Raw genomic sequence first — 26,886 nt, 5'->3', positions numbered from 1 at the left:
TTATCTGGCTGCCAGGTGGTAAACAGGGGTCATTCAAACACATACTAGAGTAATACACTGTAATTGATCTGTATGGCCTTGTGGCTCAGACAGTTAGCATACAGTAAATACTACACAGGCATGAGGCTAATCGACATCCTGGGACCAGCTGCAGCGCCGGTCCAAGATTTCTGGGGGCCCCAAACCGCACACTGTCACATCCTCAATCCTTTTTGAAATGGGCGTTAGTTAAATGAGTTTCAGCGCAAAAAATGCGCTGGTGCAGGAAAAATACAAGCTTGATTGAATTTCAAGGCATTTACATTAGATGCTTGGGGATGTTGGGTTATGCTGACTAACCTTTGTTTTGCAAATCATTGTTTCAACTCTTTCTGTTGTACTCTCAACAGGGTTATTGCACCAAATTCTGGGCCCCGGGTACAAGGATTTACTGTGTTATGTTGTGCTTTAACTATTGAAAAATAGCGGATATACAAGCTCACAGCGCGGCACCCAGAAGCAAAATTTGAGTTACAAATCGCTTAAAGAATATATTAGATTTGCACACATTTTCGCGACTTTTCAAAAATAGCAGATCTACAAGCTACTAAGCTAGCGGCGCAGCACTAAAGTATGAAATATTTAAGGCCCCTCCACTTTGGGCCCTAGTAACTCAGTCCCACTTGTCCCCCCCTTGTAACACCCCTGACTCTCAATTTGGGCCCCAGACCAGACCAAGACAGAACCTTTTACTTTGTAACTCCTATAGGTAACATTTGACCTTGTCTGTGGAATATATGAAGCCACATTCCAGTTTGTGACCTGTCACCCCATGACAAAAACACATACCATGGTTTATAAATGGCTTCCCTTCTTCTGAAATAGAAATGGTATTTTAATCATTTGCGAAGCAAAGGTTAGTCAACATAACTCAACATCCCCAGGCGGATCTAATGCAAATGTCAGAACATTCAATAAAGCTTGGATTTAATAGGAATGGCTTTGCTTATTCTGAAATAGAAACTGTGTCTAAAAATACTTATAATCATGCCATTCTATTACACCGGGAGCTATTTCATTGCTTTGTCCTACACTTCATGGTCAGAAGGTTTATTGAGTGTAAATTAATTATTTGACATACTGTAGAAGCCAATCAAGCCATACAATATACTATATGGCATATAAAACATCTCTAGAAATGTGGTACTAAGATACCCATGTACCTGACGAAATACTTCCAAAACATCAAGGATGTCCACAACACCAGAGGCAGCTCCACAGATCATGTTCAACCCAGATTCGGCTCAAACAAAGGGTCAAATTCGTTCTCCTGTTATACCGCTAAAAATGTGGAATGCCCTACAGAAGGCCTTAAAGGAGTGTAAATCCCTATACTTCCTTTAAAACCTCTCTGAAAAGCCACTTACAGGCGGCTGCTACTCGAAACTGGTAACAGTAAACCTTTCCTCCCCCTGACCTTTCTATACCATTTAATTTTGCATCATGTTTTACGACTTATATTTTCTGCATAGTACTGTGTCATTCAAATGTTATATGAGTAAAAAAAGGACCCCAATTTAAACAAGCCCAAAGCTTTTTTGAGGTATTGATCCTTTTAGTTGACCTTGTACCTTGAACTGTACTGTCATGAAACTGTACCTTTTCCTATGCAAAATTCTAATAAAGTTTTCAATCAATCAATCAATCAATCAATCAATCAATCAATCAATCAATCAATCAATCAATCATGTGCTTACATTTTTTTTGTATACTCTCAGGGTTAAATGAACTGTGTGATCTCAGTTTCTTAATTAATCATGTTTTGTACCACTGACCACAAGTATCTGTCTGCCTCCCTGGTTCCTGCTTCTGAATTCCTCCTGTCTAATGGATTATTACAGACGAATGGAGGCCAAGATGTGTCTGAGAAGCTTTCTTCCTTTTACTGAACCCTGTATGAAAACACATCTCAATTCACCTTAACCACTTAAACCCCTGTCTCTAGAGTTATAAACTGTACTTTGAGTTTTCTGTCAACACCAAATCTCTGCCAAAAATAGCAGATCTACACGTTGCACACACGCACGTGCGCACACGCACGGACACACACACACACACACACACACACACACACACACACACACACACACACACACACACACACACGTGCGTGCACGGCACACACACGCACATAAACACATACAGTACAGTACAGTAAGCACATTCCCAAACACTCCAACATACCAACATATAAGGTTCAAACAGTTGATTTTTGATGGATGTTGAATGAAGTGTTTATCAAATGGTTGGGTTAAGCTTCAGGTTTAATCTTTAACTTCTTTAAGAGGAACATTTTCCACTGCACGCTCTGCTGGTCATTGCTTTTCAAATGCTAAATGCTAAATGTCCACATAGTTAATGTGTACTCTATGATTGGGATAAACTATATGTTTGGCATACTGTATGCTGTATAAACTTTGTGAACCCAGGGGAGATATGAACTATATCTACTGCCTATTGTTCACCACACACATGCACACACAAGCACTCATTCACTGTATTACTGTCAAAGTCAAAGTATTCATTTAAAAAGACTGTTTTACACAAAAATACCCTTTTTCAATGTACCTGCTGGCCCAAACCTAACTCTAAACTGCACCTTACCTAACACGCATGCATGCACGCACGTACACACACGCACGCACTCACGCATGCACGCACGCACGCACGCACGTACGCACGCACGCACGCACGCACGCACATACTTTTGTTCTTGCTTTCATTTGTAGAGAAATTTGCTCTTACTCCCTCTTCTCTGCCTTTGGTATTCTTTTTTCACAGTGCATGAAAATGTCCTCTACTTTGACTTCACGGGTGTACAGTATGTCCAGTATGTTACAGTACACTACTTTGCTGTTGTCTTATCATCGTTGACGGGGCAAAAATCTAGATCAGCTTTTTTTGACATTTTTAAAGTGAAATTGAAAGTCTGGGGTTTATTGCGACCGTCAGGGAGCAGTTTACTATGAAAACCTCCACCGGCCGTCCGTCCGTCCGTCCGTCCGTCCGTCCGTCCGTCACACGTCACACGTGACCATCAACAAACGTCACACCTTTGTTGATGTTTAAATCGAAGAGTCTTGGTCAAATACTTCTGTTGGTTTCTGCACTGATCATTTATACAATTCAGCTGTGTTTGCTCGTGTCATCATGATGAGGTCATAAATCAGCCATGCCCAAATATAGATTTTACGGGTTTACATGCTTACTCAGTTATTCGTTATGTGAAAGTCCTATGACGTCTATGATATCTGACATCATCATACATACATTCCCTTTTATGCCCATAAATGGAGATCCCCTCTGTAGAACCAGCCACTGACATCACTGTAATGTCAGGGGAACCAAATCCCTTTTATGCCCATATATGGAGATCCCTGTGATGCCAGGGGAACCAAATCCCTTTTATGCCCATATATGGAGATATGGAGATCCCCGTGTTGCCAGGGTAACCAAATCCATTTTATGCCCATATATGGAGATCCCTGTGATGCCAGGGGAACCAAATCCCTTTTACGCCCATATATGGAGATCCCTTATGTCATCAATATTAAGCCCATATCTGTGAATATCTTTGGGTACCAGATGTCTCCATATATGGTTAAATGGTCCGATATACATCACTGGCCAGAAGACCAAGAAATGGTGCAACCTCGCCCTTTGCTTTTCTCCCTTAGGCATCTTACTGGTAGGTAGTTTAATGAGGAATGCAGTATGGTGGTAGGTAGGTAGTTATGGCCTTTGATGTAAGATTTTCACTTTCTAGGATAACTATATTTGCTATTCCCAGATGATGCCCTTTTAGGGTACCCCTCATGCCCATATATGGAGATCCCCAGGCTTTACTAATTAACATAAGTTTTATGCCCATATATGGAGATCATTGTCCCAATGTCATCAGATATATTGGCATAAATGGACACAGGCAAACTAGATGGGCTGTATGGATATCCAGATGTGTGATGTAAGTGTTTTATTCCAAATGTGGCACCCCACAGACATATTTCCAGAAACAAAATCCCTTTCATGCCCATATATGGAGATTTCTGATGTCATCAATCCCAGGCCCTGTAAAAAACATGGTTGCTATGGTAAACAGTTGGTTGCTAGGGTAAACAGTTGGTTGCTAGGGTAAGAAAACATGGTTGCTATGGTAAACAATTGGTTGCTAGGGTAAACAGTTGGTTGCTAGGGTAAAAAAAACATGGTTGCTGTGGTAAAAAGTTGGTTGCTAGGGTAAACAGTTGGTTGCTAAGGTAAAAAACATGGTTGCTATGGTAAACAGTTGGTTAGTAGGGTAAACCTTCAATGATTTTGACATCTTGTTACTAATCTGTCGGTAGATAATGCCGGTCTTATATAAGGTTCATTTGTGTACGGTGTGATGTCATACTGATGTCAGCAGTGTGACAGGAGATAAGCGACCAACGGTCGCTTATCTCCCGATTAGGGAGTCTTACTGGTAAACACTAGAGTTTGGGCAGCTATGCAGCCATCACACCTATGTCGCACCACCGATCCGACCGATATGCATCTGTCAGTCCGTGTCCCTTTTATGGAGATTCCTGATTTCATCAGTAGGCCTATATGCTCATGCATATATGGGTATGTCTGAGTCATAGTGATGGGCCGCCCATCTGGGCTGTCTCTGTGTCATCTTGTGCCAATGACCCACTGAGGTAGATTAAGACAATCAGAGAAAATCCCTGGCCTAAATTTACCAACAGACTAAAAATAATCTAACGGTAGAAACAGTGTTCTAAGAATCTAAGTGCCTGTGTAAATGCCACCTAAGTTAACACGTTTATATGTTTATAATAAGAACATTAGCATGTTTACCCGCATGCTTCATGACTTTTGTGCATGGACAAATTGGACATGGTTGATGTCTTGAGAGGGCAAAGTTGGCAACTCCGTGCACATGCAAGAATGATTTCAAAGCTACAATCAAAATGAACAGGAATGACAAACTAATGGTCATGGCACAAGGACAGTAGGACTTCACAATTTGGACATTTGGATAGGTATATATATCAATATAACCTCACCACGTATTGTGAGATAAACTATGTTTATCCAGTAGATTATGTAGGCTATTGTATAACCTGTCAAAAAATAAACAATCCTTATGTGCTCAAATCAGGACTGGCATACTTGGCCTTCATATTGAGATGGGTAGATGTGGGATAGATTATATGGTTTGTGTGATCTTAAGGAAATTGAAAATGAAATGCATTTTGTATTGTATTGCCTATTCTACAACTCTATCAGAAGACTTTTGAACAAGGTAGATCCAAAATCTCAATTTGTGTGGTTGGATGACTCTGAGAAGCTAAAACATTTTCCATTCGCTTCATTTCTTGAAAAGGCCTGGTCAATTAGGAGGAGGGCCATTTACATGTACTGTAAAACGGCAGGGTCTTAATTGTTCATGTAGGCACTGTATGCATGTTGTTTATCTATGTGGTGTGTAAGGCAGGATGTAATCCAAACAGGAGGATTGTTAATGTCGGTTGTTTTCTTTTTGTGTAATGTGTCATATAATCCCATATGGGATGGGCCAAAATGGTGGCATGACATTTTTCATTAATTGATTCATACAGTACAATATAAATCCCTTCAAGTACTATTCTATTCTATTCTATTCTATTCTATTCTATTCTATTCATGCTGCATGTATGTTGTTAATATTGCTGCACTCATCCCATTGCAAATCCCCTTGCTGATAAGACATTAAGATGTTGACGATGTGTGCATTTCGACGGATCTAAATAGAGATGACCAGTAGAGTGAGACTGGCAAAAGACCATGAATTCATAAGGGTCAGGAATTGGTCATGTGTTCTGCCTCCTCGTTGCCAAATGAGCTATGTTGCCTTACATAACCACAGAAATTGTTCTGAAAATAAAACTGGTTGCTCTTTATCCACACACTCTGCCTCCCTCTCAGAGGGCAGAGTGCCGAGGTTCACTGCCAAGTTACATTTAAACAGTGATATCAGCTGAACTGTAATGCCCATTAATGGTGCAGTGGATGAGGCGCCGAGTCCTGACCCCTCCACACACAGCTGTCCTGGGATAGAAATACACCAGTATCCTTCAGCTTTCTGTCTCAATAAAAGATAAATGTAACCCCAAGTGAACTTAATACTTCGCCATCCAAAATATTGTGTGAATTATGCATTGGTCAGGGAGATCTGGGCTTTGCTGCTAGACCAGGATTTGTACTTGCTTGATGAATACAGGTCCAGACAACTGGACCTGTTGCTTTTTGCTGACCGTGAAATCCGAGGTTTTGAAGCACATTGTCCTGCCCAAAGGACACAGAAGGTACAATATTCTGAACTCTACAAACTTGGACACTATCGAGGGTTTTTGAACTCTACACAAACTTATGCCGCACAGTTGTCTTCTCCAGAAATCTGACAGCATCTCTGCGCAACAGAAAGGCAGTGTTGTTGTGATCTCTGGGGTTGGTACAAGGACTGTGAAGTCCAAACTATGGGCATCCAAACAGTGCCTGCCAAGCAATGCCTGGAAGCTGGCAGAGGGTAATGAAATTACAGCTCAGTCAGGCAGTGACATTTACAACGAATGAAAGCCCAGAGCTGCTCTTTCCCCATTCTGTCTCTCACTCTGTCCCTCATCTTTGTGGTGGAAAATTCTCTTCAAACTCAATTCCCAGTTCAAGTCAATAAACAGAATGTCAAATTCAAAGATGCTCGATATCAGAAATGAATACAGTATGCTGATACGGTATGACTGATTTAACCTCATAAACATACATTATATAAAGAAATAAAGGAAGAAATACCTGCACACTGATAATTAAGCTAACAATATTTAATCATGATTTAAATGATTGTAACATACAAACTGGGTCTGTAGATAGGTGCAAAATTCCCTATAGGAATAATAATTACGTGTGTATCGGAACAATGTGTTTACAGATCATGCGTCTGTGATTGATAACCGTACTGATGTACTTGTCATTGGTAAATAATGATACAAGGTCTATGATTGGTGCCCTTAAGGGCTTGTGACTGATAAACGTACGGGGGTTGTGAATGGTGAATCTATACTGCTCATTGACGGTTTTGTGGAAGCAAAGGGCAGTTTGCTTGCAGATTACGAGAGTGTGTACCCACTTTTCACTGTGACAATGACACATGGCTGTTCAAATAAAGTTTGACTGTGCTGCACTTTATCTATTCCAACCCCTCGTGAACGATATCAACATTTATTCAACAAGTTGTGAAACCTTCTCTGTTTGTCAGATATTTCACCCAACTCTGCGGATTCTAATTCAGTGGTTCTCAACCTGTGGGACATTGTGCAACATTGTTTTCTCACTCACCAGTAAACAAACCAACATAAAGTTTAAGTGTAGAGGGTATCTGCACATTTCTAAATTGACAATTTAAGTACTTTTCAATACCTCTAAAATGATAAATTATCATACAAAATGTAATTCCTCATCTCGTGCTTGTAGGGTGGGGAGGTCCCCAGTTTAAAATATGATTGTTTTGGGGTCGTGGCCTGAAAAGGTTGTGAACCACTGTTCTACTTTAGTGACACTGCCCTTCTTGACTTCACTGCTCATATTGCACAGTACAGTATTAGTTGAGTTGTGTTTCAGTGATATTTAGCCCTACACTTGCACATATTATATATGATTTTCGTCGATGCCTTGGCCCTTATCACTAAACTCTTTTGCCATGTTTCAGTATTTTGAAAAACATTTAGCTTATACTGTATGTACAGTCTTAGAACGTTCAGGATTTGACAGTGTAGTGTGGTAATCACCATTATTACAACAACCAAAAAGTACAGGGTCTTAACAGTACCCAATAAGTTACAAATTAAATGGAGAGTCGGGGTTCCTCAGTTAGTGCTCAGACCATAATACTCCTTGTGAACACAAAGACCTGAGTTTGAACCTGACCCCTGTCTCGTCTTGTATGTTTGTCCTATCTCTGCACTTGTTTTCTTTTCCTATTGTGAAGTAAAGCATAAAAAATCTATAGAAAGAAGAGAGTTTGTTTACAACTGAAAAATGTGCCAAAGATTTTCTGTGAGCGTATGACTAGTTTAAAGGAGGAGTTCACCCCCCCAAAATTACTTTTTTTTCTATTCACGCCATGGAGACTTGAGTTCAATAATATTTTTTAGTTTTTTGTTGCATTCCTAAGACAAAAAAATACATACGGTACATATACAATACATATACAGTTATTCCGGATGGGGACTCCCATTGATTCCGGATGGGGACCCAAATGCATTTCAGTCCCCATCCGGAATCATTGGGGGTAAGTTTACTATAACTTTTGTCTTAGGAATGCGACAAAAAAGCCAAAATCGTATTGAACTCAAGTCTCCATGGCGTGAGTAATCAATAGAAAAAAAGTCATTTTGGGGATGAACTACTCCTTTATGTATGAATCAGTGTTAGGAGAGGTTTTATATGAGGGGTGATGTGTAGGCACCCCATAATACTGCTGTTGCATAGCTGAGACACACACACACACACACACACACACACACACACACACACACACACACACACACACACACACACTGTCAGCTGTCATCTGTATACACACATCACCATGGCAATGCAACACATGCTTCGATCCACATGCCCACATGACAGGTGTGTCCCGCCCCATAGCTTAAATATTTGCAAATGCACAATATGTTCTTATGGCGCAACCCCTCAATGGGGTCCCACTCATACAGTAAACATCCAGAGAATGGATGGAATTATATCCTCCTGGTCTCATGTGTGCCTTGGTTTTCATTGTGGAGAATGGATTTAGATGGAGAATAAGTACATTGTGATGAAGTGTAAAGGTTGACCGTGTTTAGTGGAAACAACTCCAAAGCCGTACCATAACTATCAGGTCTTTAGTCTATAGAATACTGCAGGGAAACCAACAGCGAAATACTCACATTCACATTGACAATGAATCTACAGCTTTCAACAAGAAATGTGTACTGAAAATAAAATAAAAAGTATATTTCACGCATGTAAGTTTCAAAATATTGATACATACAGTACATACATACTTTATATTTGAAATCATATTTTGAGCCTTTTGAATATATTCTCAAAAAAGTATGTTTTGGACAAAATGTGTAAATGTTTAAATAATATTCCTCTGTGGCAGATACTCCTACAGTATCTCAGATGCAATAATTTATTAAGACATTAAAGAAAAAACAATGTTTCATCAGCTAAGCTGCCTTAATCAGACAGCTTAGTCTTTCTTTAATGTATTAATAAATTACTGCTTTAGAGCAATGATTGTGCGGCTACTTATGTATTTTATGCTTGCTTTCATTAGCAAGCACATCATCTCTGCATGATGTGTGTGTGTGTGTGTGTGTGTGTGTGTGTGTGTGCGTGTGTGTGTGTGTGTGTGTGTGTGTGTGTGTGTGTGTGTGTGTGTGTGTGTGTGTGTGTGTGTTCCATCTGCTGTATTCAAATACAAGAATAGTGGCATTGTACAGCTTACAGTATGTACAGTATACTCCCACTGTGGTGATGAAGATCATATACAGTACAGGCCCAAATTGGTGTTGATGAAAATAACTCCAAGTTAGATACCCAAGCTGAGAAATAAGTAATCTACCGCAAAATGTTGGCCCACACTATACAGTACGTTACATTTCTCTCAAATCCCTTTGAGAAAAAAGTGTTCTCAATCACAATTATACTGCATAAGATGTATCCATACTTAAACAGTAAACAGCAATACCTTTTTTCCATAAGACGCTCCCATTGTTTGTGATTGTGTGTCCACAAGATAGAAACAACGCAGTAAAAAAAACACTGCAAGTTCCTGCAAGGGTAAGTTGTAACTCCACTTCTTTGCCTTTGTTGCTTCAGGGTCTGTTCCTGTCTGCCCCGGCAGCGTTCTCCTGTGTGGGGACAGACACACAGACACACACACAGACAGACAGACAGAGAGTCCAGTGACAGCAGTGTCCTCAGCCTGGCTCTCACCCTGTCTGGCACTCTGACAACTGACTGGGATCTGTTAGGTTGTCAAAAAAAAAAAAGGTAAGTTTAAAACGAAAATGGATCTTCAGAAGATAGAAATTCCAACATTGTCAGCACCACAGTAGGACTAAAATAGGTCCAAGGTAATGAAAAGGCCATTCTTGATTCTGAGGCAGCCTGGCTGTGCAAAGAGAGGCAGAGTGCGGTGGAGGGCTGTGTAGACTGCCCATGTGTGTATGTGTGTGTGTGTGTGTCAGTGAGTGTACAAAGTGCCTATCGTGTGTAGCTGGAAGGGCAGACCCTTCTCAGCCACCTGTGACTCCCTACTCTTAACTGTGAGGAGTTAAGGATAACAGCACCAGATTATGCTAATTGGTAGTGACAAGGCAACAAGAGCGATGGGAGAGAGAGAGTAGCCAGGGCCATGGATTGTGATTGATTGTGCCACCGTGCCACTAATCGTCTAGGATTATGTCAGTGTTATGGCATACCATACCACTGACACTGTTTGTCCTTTCCAGGTGTAGAAAAATGTATTGAAATACTACTTCTAAATATCATATCACATTGAAAGACAATAACACCCGCCTTAAGAAATTGCAATTCCATCTTAAAATAGCCTGATATCTTTAAACCACTGTAACATGCCTGCACCAAAGGCGTGGTGTGTTTTCGCAGCTGGCTGCAGTGAATCCAAACTGTATTTGCCCCCAAACTGTATTTTTGGTGAAAATATTGAAAATAGCAGACCTCCAAGCTCACAGCTTGGAGGTCTGCTATTTTCACTATAGCATTCATGGTCTGGAGAGGACACTTCTTTAGTTTTTACAGCCTGATAGAAGGGCAGGGGCTCAAGCCCACTTTGATGTCTATGTGTACACGTGCCTGTTGTAAGCAGGAATAAACACAGGAGCACCTGGGTGGGTGTACTTATAGGGCAATATTACTCAGGAGAGTAATATGTTACTTATTACATATTACTCCTTAAAAAAGTAATATTATAATACTTATTACTTGGAATCAAGAGTAATATATTACATATTACATTATACTACATATTATTCCCCCCCCCCCCCCCCCACCAGCAAAAAAAGAAGAAGAGATGTACAACAACACTGTCTGTTTAGCCATCTCCTTTTAGAACGGAATCCAATTTGTTTGATTAATCATCATAATAAGACAAAATCAGCGATCAGCCAAAATTACCTTTTAACTCATTCCCCGCCTCCCCCGATAGTCCCGAGAAATTTTAAATGTCGTTCCCCGCCAGGCCCGATAGTCCCGAGAATTTGCTTTTATATAATGTAATGTTTAATTAGACTCTTAATTAGCCCGTGACAAAGTTTGGGGTTTCTCACTTAAAGGGAACCAAAGATATCACTCATCAAAGTAAGTGTGTTTGAAAACAAGAGTGTAATAATGTATAAATCTCAATAAAAATGAATAAAACTCTCAATAAACCACAGTGAATGCATTTAGCGTGGCAGAGCGCAGCCCGCAGAGTGAAATCAGCGACACACTGGGCACACGCATGTAGAGGGATGTGGGGCAGGGATGTGCAGAGAATATTTAGAGAGGCAGGGGCTGACATTTCTAAAGGGGCCTTTTGGTGGACAATTCTATTGAATGCAGCCCTCAGGGGCAGGGGCTCAAGCCCCCTTTGATGTCTATGTGTGTACATGCCTGGTGCAAGGGCTCGCAGAAGCGAAACGGAGCAGCTGGATCTGAGACCATGCACAAATCAAACAAAATCCAGTAAAATGTTCACTTGGAAAGCCATAACCTGCCACATGGGCCAACAGAACACACACCTTCATAACCCCCAAAGTCTCCACGACAAAATATTATGTCCCAGGCCCAGTCAGACAACAAGATCAGAGCAGGAGCGTCACAACTCACAAGGGAAAAGTGGGACTGAGTCTGAGTTACTAGGGCCCAAGGTGGAAGGGGCTTCATTATTTTATACTTTTGCTATTGAAAAATAGCAGATCTACAAGCTTGTAGCGTGACACTCGGTGCCATGCTGTGAGCTTGTATATATCTATTTTTGAAATCACCCAAGAAAATTCATGGGGGGCCCGCAGTGAATCCTTGTACCCAGGGCCCATCATTTGGTCCGACACCCAGTTGGAACAGATCCTCAGCCCACTACAAACACACATATATAAAGCCTGGTGAGGCGAGGTTACAAACAACACAATCACCTACTGGACAAGATGCAGCGCCGTTGGCCGGTCCAGTCGAGCACCAACCGATCTTCAAGCCCTGCTACGGGAGTGGAGAGGAGAAAATATCCCCCCTCCCCCGGCGGACTCCTCAAGTCAGGCAACCATTGAAGAAAAGCAACGCGTCGCGTCCATATAACTTCCATCGGTATGTAACAAAACTGCTGAAAATAGCAGATATGCAAGCACACAACGCCTTGCATCCAAGCGTGACCATGGAGGCTGATGAGGAGTATTATATTCCAGTTCTCACAAGAAGGTTGCGTCCAAACTACCAGCGGTGTAACAAAAGAAAAGTAGTGAAAATAGCAGATCTACAACACGTCGCGACCGAGTGGAATCCAACAGGAAGAAACTCAAACACGGCGATCGTCATTGTCAGTAAGTTTACTGTTGTGGTTTACATCCTAACCTAAACTATACTGTTGTTGTTCTGCAGCAGCAGCAGCAGCGTGCGTCCTCCCTATGGCGTGCACGCGCAATCGCGCATGTGCTCGTGTTTGAGGCGCGCCGCGCAACAACTGCTTGGAGTGCTTGCAGCTTGAAGGAGGGCGTGGGTGTCTGTGTGATCGCTGCAGTCTGTTCCGTTCTAAAGCCCGCCTACTGTATCCGGTTATGTAACATTCACATGCACGCAAGAAACGTCTCCGCATCCGGTACAGACCCAGGCCGGATCACCAACAAGCAGAGTAACTTTATTGCTATCAGTTCTCTAGTTGTCGGGTGGAAACCTTGTATGTCCAAAACCGTTCGTTTTGTATTTATCATCTATAAAATGTACTAAACTAGTGAAAACAGCAGATCTACAAGCACACAACGCCGGCGTTGTGTGCTTGTAGATCGGCTGTTTTCACTAGTTTAGTACATTTTATAGATGATAAATACAAAACGAACGGTTTTGGACATACAAGGTTTCCACCCAACAACGACATATAGAGAACTGATAGCAATGAAGTTACTCTGCTATTTTGTGCGACAGTCTTGTATGATGAAGCAGGGCTTTGCTTTGGCATGAGAAAACATAGGCTACGTTTACATCGCCAAAGCAAGTGCCACAAATAAATAAAAAAGTTGAATATGGGGAACATATTTACAGTTATACACATAGGCCTTATATAAAGTTATGTGTGTATGTGTGTGTGTGTGTGTGTGTGTGTGTGTGTGCGTGTGTGCGTGTGTGTGTGTGTGTGTGTGTGTGTGTGTGTGTGTGTGTGTGTGTGTGTGTGCGTGCGTGCGTGCGTGCGTGCGTGCGTGCGTGCGTGTGTGATCTGTGCAAAATAAAACACTTGAATGCTGAATAAAAGGTAAAAAGCTTATTTCTATTTGTGTGAAGTCAGTAAGACGCCCTAAGGGCAAGAGGTGACCTATTACAGCCCTATTACACTATTCCAGTTATTGCCCTATTACACAATTACACTTATTACACTAGTACACTTATCTGATAAGTGCCTGACGCCATAAATACAAATATCAACAGAGTTATTCGCTCGAAAAGCCATCAATCACAAAAAGGTGAATAACTCCTGTTATTTCAAATATAGCTGGATTTTGGTCAAAAATGGCTATTTTGAGATGGCTACAACTATAGAAAAAAAAGCTTTTTATTCAATTTCTTTATTTTTTGATGAGACTAGAGCTTGTCTTCTTTCATGTCAGGTACGGTATAACATTGTGGAAAAAACACAGAATTTAGGAAAAATGTCAATATAAAAAAAATATATCAATTTTTTCATTAAACAAAATGGCAGGGGAGCCATACAGTCAATGTTAAAATGGCGGCCAATGTGTTAAACGGCCTACAAAAAAGTAATGAAAAGTGATATGTAATATATAATTATATGGTATAGTATTACTGTTTCGGCAGAGTTAAGCTGGTTGCACACTGCTGCGTTTTTCGGGCCGAATATCGGACTGAATTTCGGAGCACGCAAATAAAAAAATCAACCTCACGTTATGTCAGTCACGTTTGCACACTGCCGCCCGTTTCGCGCACCACTCGGTCCCTTGCTCTCTCTATCTCTCTCTCTCCTTGCCCTGAAAAACGCATTTCGCAACGAAAAACGCAGCAGTGTGCAACCACCTTTACTCTGCCGAAACTCTGCCAGAGTAATCCCTTACTTTACTCGTTGGGTAAAGTAATAATATTACAGTAATATATTACTAGTTATTACCCAACACTGGTACTTACATTGAGAAATATCACCCTCCCCGCACGGCTGCCCTCCCCCTCAATCGTATAGAGAGACGCTCAACAAAGTGGTTCCCATTTTCCATAAAAAACTCAATTCACTAAACCTTTTTCTTTGTCTTCTTCTATCCCATTTAGTGTAGTAGTTGTTGCTATAAATTGAAATACAATTTTGAAGTTGTTCAGAAAACTTTACTAGGTACCCTCACAAAAAGAAAAACTGTAATCCTGGTCTCTGGTCTCTATGCTGCCTCCCCCTGGCCAGCCAGGGCACCTGATGGAGGGAAAAGGAACTGATACTGGAACCATAAAGCACCATGACAGAGAGAGAGAGAGAGAGAGAGAGAGAGAGAGAGACAGACAGACAGACAGACACTAAAACCTCAATTTTCTTATTTCAATTTGTTTTCTTTCTCCTGTTAAGTGACATAACGACAGGTTCTTGAAACAAGCTTGAGACAAATCCTATACTCTTTGCAATTGCATTGTGAAGATACAAATGGTTGCTGTCGGGTAGAAACCTTGTACAGTGTATCCGTTCCAAGAAATGGAAAAAATAACTGATCATAGACTGTAGGCTCCAATGGATCCAATATAGTTATTATTATTATTTAGTCACAAAGCTCTTAATACTTTTCATCTGGTTAAATATTTATGAAACCCACCGACACACTTGACCATTTTCAAGTAGCAGATATACAAGCTCAGAACACATTGTGAGTTACACAGTAGTACGACAAAGTAGGACGTTAATAAAAAAAAGTGAAAAAAATAATTTGAGATATGGAGATACATGGTTACCACTCAACAGTGAAGAAATGCTGATCAAGGCATAGACTTTAAGAGTGTGTCACCACCAGGCCATTCTGTGAGCAGTTGAGCTGTCAACAGAAGTAGTTGTGTGAAGAGTGAACAGAATAGAATTTGTAGAGCTCTTGGAACCAATTTTCACACCTGGCGAATGGTTGTGGAATGTGGATGTGAATTTTGGTTCATCCTTTTCAGAAAGTTACAAACGCTTCTTCAGCTCAAGACCCTTTGTGTCTCCCCGGTATACTCCCCCTGGAGCCAAACTCACAAAAATACTGTTTAATGAATGAATTAACCACATAAGCCCTATTAAAGAAAAATACTGAAAGTAGACGATCTACAGTACAAGCTCACCTCAAGATCTTTGCATTTTATTTTATTCTTTATTCTGAAAATGTTCTTAAAATGTTACGTATTCCTTTTTGGGCAGTGCTAACCGCTAGTATGTCTGGCTTTGTATGTACAGTAGGTCCCTAGGTATGTATGAGTGTCCGTATGAGCATGAGACTAACATCACACGAGACTAATGTCACACAAGACTAATGTCACACAAGACTAACGTCACACAAGACTAACTTCATAGAAAGTATGCAGAGACCTCATCACCACAGCTGATGTCACAGACAGAACGGCCCATACAAGGAGATATGCACGTGTGTCGTGCTTGATACCACTGGTGCGATGTTTTTAATATTTAGCAATAATTCCAACCAACAATGGTTTTGTTGGTTGGTAATCTGGTCAGCTGTGGGCACCCAGGGCCGGTGTTAAGTCTTGAAAAGTATTGGCATCGGCAGTTACGATTATTCTTCAGGGCTCTTATGGCGTCACTAGCTCTACCTCCTATTTGGGGCTTTTATTCTACGGTATTTCTGTTGCTTTTTCCTCATATGAGCTGTTGTTTTATTACAAAGGCCCTTACCATTCAACCATTGACAAGAGCTCTACTCTCAGGGCTTTTAGACTTTTAATCTTATTTCTTATCTCTCCTATTTTCTTTGACTCTCACCCTTCTTTAAAACCTAATATCACTTACTTTCTTAATCTTCTTATATTGAAATTGACCTAAGGGAGGACTGGCCCATGTCACGCCCATGTCACTATTCTCTCAGTGTATTGTCTAACCTTGTCAATGTGTTGTCAATCTCGTCATGGCATCAGGCGCAAACAAATCAGCCAGCTCCATATGAGCAAAAAAAGGGGGCATGCCCATTTGTGGGCATATTCTGATGACATCAATGATCTTCATACAGTACTGTATATGGGCATAAAATGGACAAGGAACAGGTTTGAAAGTAAGTTTTGGGCAAAGTGCAACCAAGACCTAGAGGCTATTTAAGGACATCCCCTGACATTTTTCTGAGTTTCCTGCTGGCTTAACACTTGGCCTACTGTATATATATTACATTTTGAACTCTATGGGTCCCAAGCTTCCAATTTTCAAACCATGTTGTGAAAGCATTGAAGGTGTTAGAGCAGTTGATTGAACAGCAGAGAGACATTCACTGACATGCTCCTGTTCCCTCAGAGAGCTGTGATGACCAACAGCAAAACACACCTACTATCGCTTAGTATCACAGTTAGTTGTGAGCTTGCCTTGTAGGTCTGCTATTTTCAAATAACGTTAAATTAGTTAAACTGATTTTGATGACGCTGGCTATAGTAACTATTTTGGCTGGTGACCCCCTGGAACCCCCCCAAGGATCCCAGGCTGTGCTGGGGTATGAGAACCACTGGCTTACCAGAAAGAATCAATCAATACACCATCTCAAGTACTGGGTGAGTGGGGGGCACACAGGAGAAGCAACTGCTGTAAAGGTCACGTTGAGTTAGCTGAACTCAAACGTGCCCTTGAGACCATGTTGTAGCACTCCAGTCGTCTGAGGACGACATAGAAGAGAGAGATCTTTATTAACGTCACTGTTTGAACTACAGCAAGGACTTTGAATCAACCACTTTCAACCTGGCACCCCGTATTTTGGGCATGTCATCATAGGCAAACGTTTTCCAATTTCTTCTACATTGTTCCCAAATATGTAGCTTGTAGATCAGATATTTTTGTGCGACACTCCGTCATACAACAAAGTATAAAATAGGGCTTATGTGGCTAATAAGAAAATGCTTTCCTAGGACTGTCCCATACAGGAAAATATATATACATATTGCATACGTTATTCACAGTAAAAAAAGTTTAAAGATTATTTAGGAGAAAAATATAATATTTATTGATGCTGGAGGGGGGTGTATACTGGTGGTTAGACACTGGGATGATACTGTTACAGTAGGTACAGTAAATCCAATGAATCGTTGAAATGAAGATGGGTACCTATTAGCTTTACCTCTAGACACCAGCCCAGTGGAACACTTTTACTGCTGAAGGCCAGTGAAATGGAAAATTGACAAGTTTCACAAATTAATGAGACATGCAGTTAAATTATTACATGCTATTAGGTAATATTGCTGGAAATGGTTATTTTCTTTGCAGTATACCTGATTGAATGAGGAAAAGACCCAGACGGGCATACATATGTGATCGATCTCTCTCTCTCTCTCTCTTACACACATGCACACACGCACGCACGCATGCACTCACACACACGCGCGCGCGCGCACACACACACACACACACACACACACACACACACACACACACACACACACACACACACACACACACACGCACACACGCACACACGCACGCACATTATCACACACACAGTATCAAAGTGTAACCACTGTATCAAAATGTAATCACTGCAGTGGGCAGTTTAGGGCTATATAGGACTATATGGACAAAATAAAATACATCATCACAATGTATTTGACTAAATACCTCAGTGTGTCTATTCTGGTTTCAACCCCAACAAATATTTAATGAGAGTTGTGATATAAAATTTCAGTAATGCCTATGTAATACCTAATAGCTAATACCATACCTATAATAACTACTGTATGTGGGTAATTACGGTAAGCTAGAACAATCAGGTAAGTTCAGGAAATTACAACACTTACATATAAAGGGAAAAAGTATGCCTTATCAAAACATATCCCTAGTCTAATCTAGTCTCATATCACAATATTGATATAATATTGAGATAATGTCCAGCCTTACTGAGCAACATGCTTCTGTGAATAAAGAATAGTTTTGACACAACAACACAGTATGACAATAGTCTCTATGCACAGTGGACAAAAAAGAGGGCCTTTTCCTTACTTCCTTTCACAGGCCTTACCAATTATACTAATTAAGGCTCTGATCCATCCTAGCCAAACAGAGTCAGAGAGAGTGCTGATATTGTGCATGTTGGCTCACTGGAAACACTCTGCTACACCAGTGGGTTTCAAAGCGTGGTCCAGGTACCCTCATGGTTGCAATTTCCAAATGGCCCCTTATGGGTGTGTAAGGTAGTATTTTGTACACAGGGTCCTTCAAATTAAAACTTTTGCTCCACTAAATGGAATAGAGCAGGGGTCTTCAACAGGGGGTCCAGGACCCATAGGGGGTCCTCAGAGTTACTACAGGGGGTCCTCCAAATATTTTATATATTTTCATAGAAACTCTCCTTTTTTATATTATATATTAACAAAAATAGCTGATCTACAAGTTCACATTGTGGCAAATAGCTTTGGTGTAGAGGGGGAAAAAGAGCAGACTAGTTCAGAGTGAAAGGTCATGTTTAAGTAAATATCTGAAAGCACAAATTGACATGAATCCAAAATACACTGATGATTGTGCTGTCAAACAGTGAAACTATATGGAATCTATGAAAAGGTTGTCGGGTCCTTGGCCTGAAAACGTTGAAGACCCCTGGAATGGAGACTTAATTAGTATAATTCACAGGTAAGACCTGTGAAGGAAGTAAGGTAGTAAGGCCCAATTCCTTTCCAATATGGCTGCTGTGAATAGAGCCAGAGTTTTCAGGGTCTGTTTGGAAGAGCGAGGCAGACTGAGCTGTCATCCACGGAGAGGAATTAAGACATGCACATCATCATTTCTGTTACGAGATCCATTGGCATTCTGATGACAGACCATGTTCCGTAACCTATGCATCAGACAAAGGAAATGACAGTATGTAGCAAGAAAAGCAATACTCTGCTTAGAGCTGCTGTAAGTGATAAACAGTTTAAAAACTCTGATGGAATCGTTGCTATATAATGTTTGTTCAGTAACAGGGGTCTTCCCGTCTTTCCAGCTCTTTATAAACAGAAAATATCTTTTAGGTGGGTTGGTGAGAGTACGGGTACCCATTTATGAGCTTAAGCTTCCAGTTCCAATTAGTTTACACTTTGTTTTGTTTCACCACTTCAAACTTCACTTGTTGATCATGTAAGTTCTTTCTCCTGGTTGGCTGAAACTGATATCCCGACCTGAAAATGTATTTTGTCACCGTTTTACTGAGGTTAAGGTTAGGAATAACTTGGTTAGGTTTAACCGTTTAGGAATAGTTTACAGAGGTATATAAGGATATTAAGGATCTCAATGGAAAATAACAAATAAGCCTTGCCTTACCCTTTTAGTTGACATTGTATCAGTGAACTGTACTGTCATGAAACTGTACCTTTTCCTATCCAAAACTTCTACAAAAGACCTCAATCAATCAATCAAAAGGCATTAACCATCAGCCCGCGTGAGTTTCTTTCCAGCGACTCTTCTGGTATTCCAGTGAACTTACTGGACATAGAACTAGAAACTAGAACTAGAAACTAGACCAATAATACATAAATAAGCAAACAACCAGTGAACATGACAAACAACCAAACCAAACCAAACGGTGAACAAGAACAGAAGTAGGCCTAAATGTCCACAAATGTATAAACACAGACACAGTCCATGGGCTGGTCGAGGAGTGGACTGTGATGCCATGCTTAAAGTAGTTATAAGGAGTGCAGTGAGCCTGAGTGCGTGTGTTCTTAACTTCTTGGCGTACGTGCCTTTGAGCACAGCACTGAAGCCAAAGCTGTGGAGAGGGACCAAGGACCTCCAGGGATCTAAATAAGTTTAACCATTTTAACCCTATTTGAAAAAAGCTCACAATGGGAACACAAATCTTCTCTGTTTGGGGCCCCTGGCATAAAAGCTTTTTAGATGAGGCTCTGTGGCCAAAATACTTACACAATTTTGTCACATGAAGTCACTCAATGCAAGTGGTCTTCCACACTGCCATTATTTGCCACTAGACAGTGCTGTTGCCCCCCAACAGTGGCTGTTGACTTGTTCCTCACCAGAGTACACTCTCCACTCCTGGTACATTATCTGTCCATTATCACACTGCTCGCTATTATAATGCTGGTGCTCAGCGAAAGACCGTCCGCTGTCCCATGGACAAATTATATCAATTTCCTCTGGATGGGGGAATGGAGCAGGTCTAAGTCTATGCATTAACTAGAGGGGAGACACTTTAATATATGATGTGTTTCTTCAGCAGTGCTCTGTGGAACCATGATGCAGCGAGGCACACGCGGCAGGAAAAGTAATGGAGCTCAAAAGCAATTACAATAACGCTTTGGATAAAAAGACGAAATGGAGAATGGAGGCATAGGAAATCAACTCCCAACTAATCTTTGGCTAATGGTATTTCAGATGTCAGACTACAAACTTACCACAAACACGGTCACAGTGGCTGAGCACAAATAAAGGGGAGTCTGAGCAGGGAGAGAGGAGGGAGATGGAGAGATAGACTAAATGAACAAAGATGTTCCCTAGGTTCCATTATTAATAGCTTCATATTATTTGATGCTGATAAGAACAAGAGGGAAGAGATAGTGCCTGATTGTTTTCATCAGATAGCTTTCATCCAGCAGCCCTCCCCGGCAAAACACATTTGCTGCAGAGTAACGAGCACCAGTGTGGCTGGGAAAATAGGAAGCGTTGGCTTATTAAGATTGTGAGTGCCGATATGGAGAAGTATATCCGTCTAGACCTGTCATTGTGTGTGTGTGTGTGTGTGTGTGTGTGTGTGTGTGTGTGTGTGTGTGTGTGTGCGTGCGTGCGTGCGCGTGCGTGCGTGTATCTCTCTCTCTCTCTCTGACTATACTGTTTGGTGACTCAGTGTTTGTCTCTCTCTCCCCTCTCTCCCTTTCTCTTCCTTCCATGTTTGTCATTGTCTCTCTTTTGGCCTTTCTTCCCACCTCTCTCCTCCCCTCTCACCCTGTAGGCTATGCCTCTCTTTTCTCACTCTTTCAGGTTCTTCTCACATTCTCCATCCTTCCCGGCTCAACCTTCACACCTGCTGTCTGTAACTAACCAGTGGTGGACAGTAACAAAGTACATTTACTTGAGTAAATATTCTTTTTGAGTATCTGTTCCTTACAGATTCAGGCAGGCAGTTCAGAAATTAAGATATGATCACCTTCCTTCTAGTCCCTGCACTCTATTTCCTACCGGCTTCCTATTAAGAGTTTTTAGAGTGGGGTTTCACATAAGGACATTTTATCAGTGTCATGTAACCAAGGGGAGGAAACCACATCTTTAATATCTTTAAATTCCTCAGGAGTTCTTTTGTGTTATCCTTTTAACCTTAATCTCTGACCGTACCTTGTGCTGTTTACATTTCTGACTAATAAATGTTTATGTTCAATCAATCAATCAAAAAATAAAATTAAAAAAATTAATAAAAAAGAACTCTGTAAAACATATCTAAACACATACATCTAAAAGCATATATCTGGATAAGGGCAGAGGTATACTGCATGTTTATGTCTGTTGTACATGTAGGTGACTTATGTTCTGGGTTTAATTTGCAGTTAATTTTAGGGATGGACATTTAATCAGTCATCATATTGGTATCAGCAATGTTGGCCTTAAAAAAGCAATATTGCATCAGACCGAAATAAACAAATAATATATTGGTTAATTTGATAATACTTGTGTTTGATGTGGAGCTGAAAAGGCCCCTTTCTCTAGATTTCATCAATGTTTTACTGTTTACTGTTTTCTGAGGAAGCTTTTAAAAGGGGAAAACAAGATGGAATACTGTTTATTTTGCATCTGCAACGAGTGTTGTAGCTATTGTATGGTGTAAGGTAAACTATACAGGCCTACTAGAAACTTGTAATTGCAATATTGGTATCTGTAGATTTGACCATGCAATTACTGTAATTGGATATGGCAAAATGAAAATATCATGCATCTCTGGTTCATTTGCTGGTGAGTGGCACTTTTTTAGCACCTCTTTTCCTCTGTGTGCTATTTTTTCTTTTTTGGTGAACTGTACAAAGTCAGGCCGAGTTCCTCGTGCTCTCTGGTGAATGGATCAATGCCCCACTGAGTTTTCATCGACTAGTGTTGGATATGTTGGGTCACAAACCCTGTGATGCAGGTGTTTGTCTGAGAAAAGGTCACAGAAGTCATAAAAATGCTGCGCACGGCTCCTCCTGGGCTGGATGTTGTGGTTCCGGAGAAAGATCGAGTGGGATTCATCCTAAATCACAACTGGAGGACCTCAAACGTCTGTGCACACACGCACGCACGCAAACACACATGCATGCACGCACACACGCATGCACGCACACACGCATGCACACACTCAAACTCAGCTCTTTCCCTTTTGGAAGTATAGAAGTAGAAGTAAATACACACAACAACTGCATTAAAATGTATTAAAACAAATGTTCATCATGGTCATAAAAAAGACATGGAATATCTACCTAAATAAATGCATAAATAAATACAAGTTTAGTTTGGAAAGAATGGCCGTACAATATGTATTGCTTTATCTTTCATGGCCTTACAATATGTATTGCTTTATCTTTCATTCAGACAGACAGACAGACAGACAGACAGACAGACAGACAGACAGACAGACAGACAGCCAGACAGACAAACAGATGGGTGAAAAAATTGTTTTTGTCTTGTGAACAAGCAAATAATGCACAATGATTTATAACTCAATATTAACAGAATATATACTTTAGTTACAAGTTACTTTGAATTATTGTTACATAACTTAAATTAACCCATCAAGGATACTAAATACTCTGATCTCTGTGGAATGAAAAATATATATTTTCAAATCTCGATGCCGAGCAGAGCTCTGGTCTGACCTCACTCACAACACCACCGGTTGCCGTGCATACATGTGTGCAGGCTTCCGCCCCTCCATATTTGGGCAATATGACATTCACCACCATGATGGAAGAGATCATGACAGGAAAATAATCCCGAACGACAACCCCGTTCAAATGTGTCGCTCAAATGTGTCTTCTTCAGGCATCTGGGTTGGGGTCAGATGCCTGAAGGTCTACTGACCGAAACTTTGCCTAAATAAAGTTGTCCTTACTAAGCTCTATGCTATGGGTTGACTTCTGGCCGGGCCCCTCCTACACCTCACCAGGTCCACTCCTGCTCTCACCAGGTCCAGGACCTGTGCGTTGCACCAGACTCCCGATCCAAACATTTAATTAATTCAAAGACTTGCAAAAATGTTCACGAGCTTGTAGATCTGCTATTTTTTTCCCTCAGTATGGACTCACTGATTTGTCTTCAGGTGATCTAACAACATTGTGGATACACTGGTGTGTCTTCAGGTGACCTAACTGACTGAAACTCTTGTCACACTGTTTACAGACAAAGGGTTTTTCACCAGTATGGATACGCCGGTGTGTCTTAAGGCTACTTAACTGACTGAAACCCTTGTCACACTGTTTACACACAAAGGGTTTTTCTCCAGTGTGTATACACTGATGTGTCTTCAGGTGACCTAACTGACTGAAACCCTTGTCACACTGTTTACACACAAAGGGTTTTTCACCACTGTGGACACGCTGGTGCTTCTTCAGGGTATCCAACTCACTGAAACTCTTGTCACACTGTTTACAGACAAAGGGTTTTTCACCAGTATGGACACGCCGGTGTGAATTAAGGCTACTTAACCTATTGAAACCCTTGTCACACTGTTTACACACGAAGGGTTTTTCTCCAGTGTGGATAGGCTGATGTGTCTTCAGGTGACCTAACTGACTGAAACCTTTGTCACACTGTTTACACACAAAGGGCTTTTCTCCAGTGTGGATACGTTGGTGCTTCTTCAGGCTACCCAACTCACTGAAACCCTTGTCACACTGTTTACAGACAAAGGGCTTTTCTCCAGTGTGGATACGCTGGTGATTCTTCAGGGTACCCAACTCACTGAAACCCTTGTCACACTGTTTACAGACAAAGGGCTTTTCTCCAGTGTGGATACGCTGGTGCTTCTTCAGGGTACCCAACTCACTGAAACCCTTGTCACACTGTTTACACACAAAGGGCTTTTCTCCAGTGTGGATACGCTGGTGCTTCTTCAGATTCCCTAACACACTGAAACTCTTGTCACAGTGTTTACACTGGAAAGATTTGTCTTTGGTGTGGACATGCTGGACATGCTGTGTCGATACCTCAATGAAACTCTTATCACATAAGAGGTTTTCTTTCCTGTGTAAGTCACCAAATGTTTCTTTACCTCTCCTGGCTGCATTGAAGTCCTCGCAAGATCTCGGTTTGTCTGTGTCTCCTTGTTGCTGGCCGGTTACACAGCTGGTGATCGTCGGACAGGAGGATGAGGGCAGCTGTCCATTTCTCATCATTTGCTGGTAGAGGTTGTTGTGGCTCCTCTTCATGTTTTCATGGAGGGTGACCCGAGACATGAATGTGCATGGACACTCAAAATGGTTCATGGACACTGCTTCTGTTACAGTGGACTGTAAATTGGAAGGCGTTTCTTTGTCTCTTGCAGGTTGGAAAGACTAATATATTCTCTGTGAATCTCTTTGCCTATGTTTCTATATGTCCCTGACTCTCACTGCAAACTCTGTTTTTAAAGACTTTGTCACGATCGTACACAGACTAAATGTGACGTTTTGAAACTGTGTCACATTTATGCAGGTCGACCAGAGCTCTGGTCTGACGTCAACACAAACCATTGACATCATTCCTAATAACACCGATTTGCACAGTTGCAATTCATCCATCTGTGTTGCGCACAAGTAGGCCATGTAATATTCCTTCCACATGGATCGTCCAGCAGAACATTGCTGCTATGTGCCACTGCCATTTATATATGTTCGGTGGCACAAACGTCCCACGATATTGATGACGTCAGCGCAGAAACAGCGCAGAAACAAGAGTTACAAGGTCCTATAGATTAATTATGACAAAATTACAGTAATATATTGATGTGAAAAATAAGAAATGTAGGCCTACTCTTACTTTTACTTTTAGCAGGTTATGTTTTACTCTTACTTGAGTAACATTTTGACTGAGCTACTTTTCCTTGTAGCGGAGTAAATTTGACCAGGAGTACTCTTACTCAAGTACTGTCCATCTCTGGGTACAGGTGTGTTACCTGTTAAGCTACTATTATTTTTCAACCACAACTAATGAGAAAGGACATCAGTAGGAGTTATCATGAGACAAAAGACAAGACAACAAATTATTTTGGGGGAAATGAAAGCAACAATATGCAGTGATAGAGCGAAGAAAGGGAACTTGGAAAGACACCTCCTGACAAACCACAAATCATACAGTCTGGCTAACCATCGTCAAATAAAAGGGAACGCCCACTCTGTTTGTTCCTCTTCATCTGATGATGTATCAGAGTCTGCCTTGAGAGATTACAAATCATATGACTAAAGTGAAATGAGAAGATTTTTTATAAGGAACTGAAATCTCGGTATTGGTGTATCAGCTGACTTTAATCTGTCTTCCTTGGGGTCAAAAACTAGCCTGACTCAGCTGAGTCCACTCTGGAACCGGAACCAGGCTAGTCAAAAACTGTTATTTGCCTTTGTATAATTGAAGAAAATCATGATGACTGCTGTTTTCAGGGTTTAAGGGAAGGAACCTGATGTTGAATACAGGGAACTTGGAAAGACACTTGCGTTTCTATTTCACTAAACATTTCCAGCAGATAGAGAAGTGAAAACAAGAAGTCAGATTTTAAGTCCCATGAATCCTTTTTGTATTATTGTTTGATGTCACGTGCATAACACTTTTTTCATAATTTATCTTTTTTCATTCAACTATTGACTTATTATCTTTGCATTATTTGAATTAACGATTCAAGGTCCCTAAATAGATCTCATGCCCAAAATGAGACTGAGCAGAACATTCCATGGGAAATGTGTAACACACTGCATTACGAGTCCATTAGTTTATATTTAGGGCTAGCCATTTGTTTCTGGTAAAATTATTGACCGTTATTATTTTTTGTTTGACTGTGACAAAAATAAAATATTGATCAATATGTCCATCACAAGCTGTCATATAGTGATGACCCCTGTGCATAAAAATATCTCTAAAACACTGATGTCCCGGTTTTCATCATTCACTACCAAATTGTGCCGTTAAAATAACATTTATATAGCGCAGGAAGAATGACGTAGCCAGTTCAGGGGGAGAGAGCTTAGGGGTTGACAGCGCGCCCCAGGTGGGCGGGGTCTTATACCCCGGCCCCTCACCCAGAGTATTTCAGGAGAGCCAACCTGCTTAGTGTCAGTTGCTAAACTCAACGCTGCTACGGAGGTCGCTGCTACGTTGCTACACTGCTACAAACTTTGTCGTGCTACTTGGGAGGCGCTGCGAGGCTAAGCCAGCCTGCGTGGTCACCGATCACCAGTTCAATGAGGTTCATCTTTTCTCTTGTC

At 41.1% G+C, this 26,886-nt stretch overlaps 1 protein-coding gene across 1 annotated transcript in view; it reads right to left on the bottom strand.

Annotated features, from left to right (window-relative positions):
* Positions 1-9,967, bottom strand: part of LOC308287466 (protein FAM107B) — a 46,406-nt gene extending 36,439 nt beyond the window's left edge. The window contains exon 1 of the mRNA XM_080728643.1: positions 9,800-9,967. Coding sequence (XP_080584769.1) covers positions 9,800-9,823 — 24 coding nt within the window. The 5' untranslated portion in view covers positions 9,824-9,967. The remainder of the gene's footprint in view (positions 1-9,799) is intronic.
* Between the last annotated feature and the right edge of the window lie 16,919 nt (positions 9,968-26,886).

The sequence above is a fragment of the Nannobrachium achirus genome (genome assembly GCF_963921795.1).
Source record: "Nannobrachium achirus genome assembly, chromosome: 6".
Classification (NCBI taxonomy): Eukaryota; Metazoa; Chordata; class Actinopteri; order Myctophiformes; family Myctophidae; genus Nannobrachium; species Nannobrachium achirus.
The sequence above is the reverse complement of the archived record's forward strand: the minus strand, read 5'-3'. Positions and strand labels throughout refer to the sequence as shown.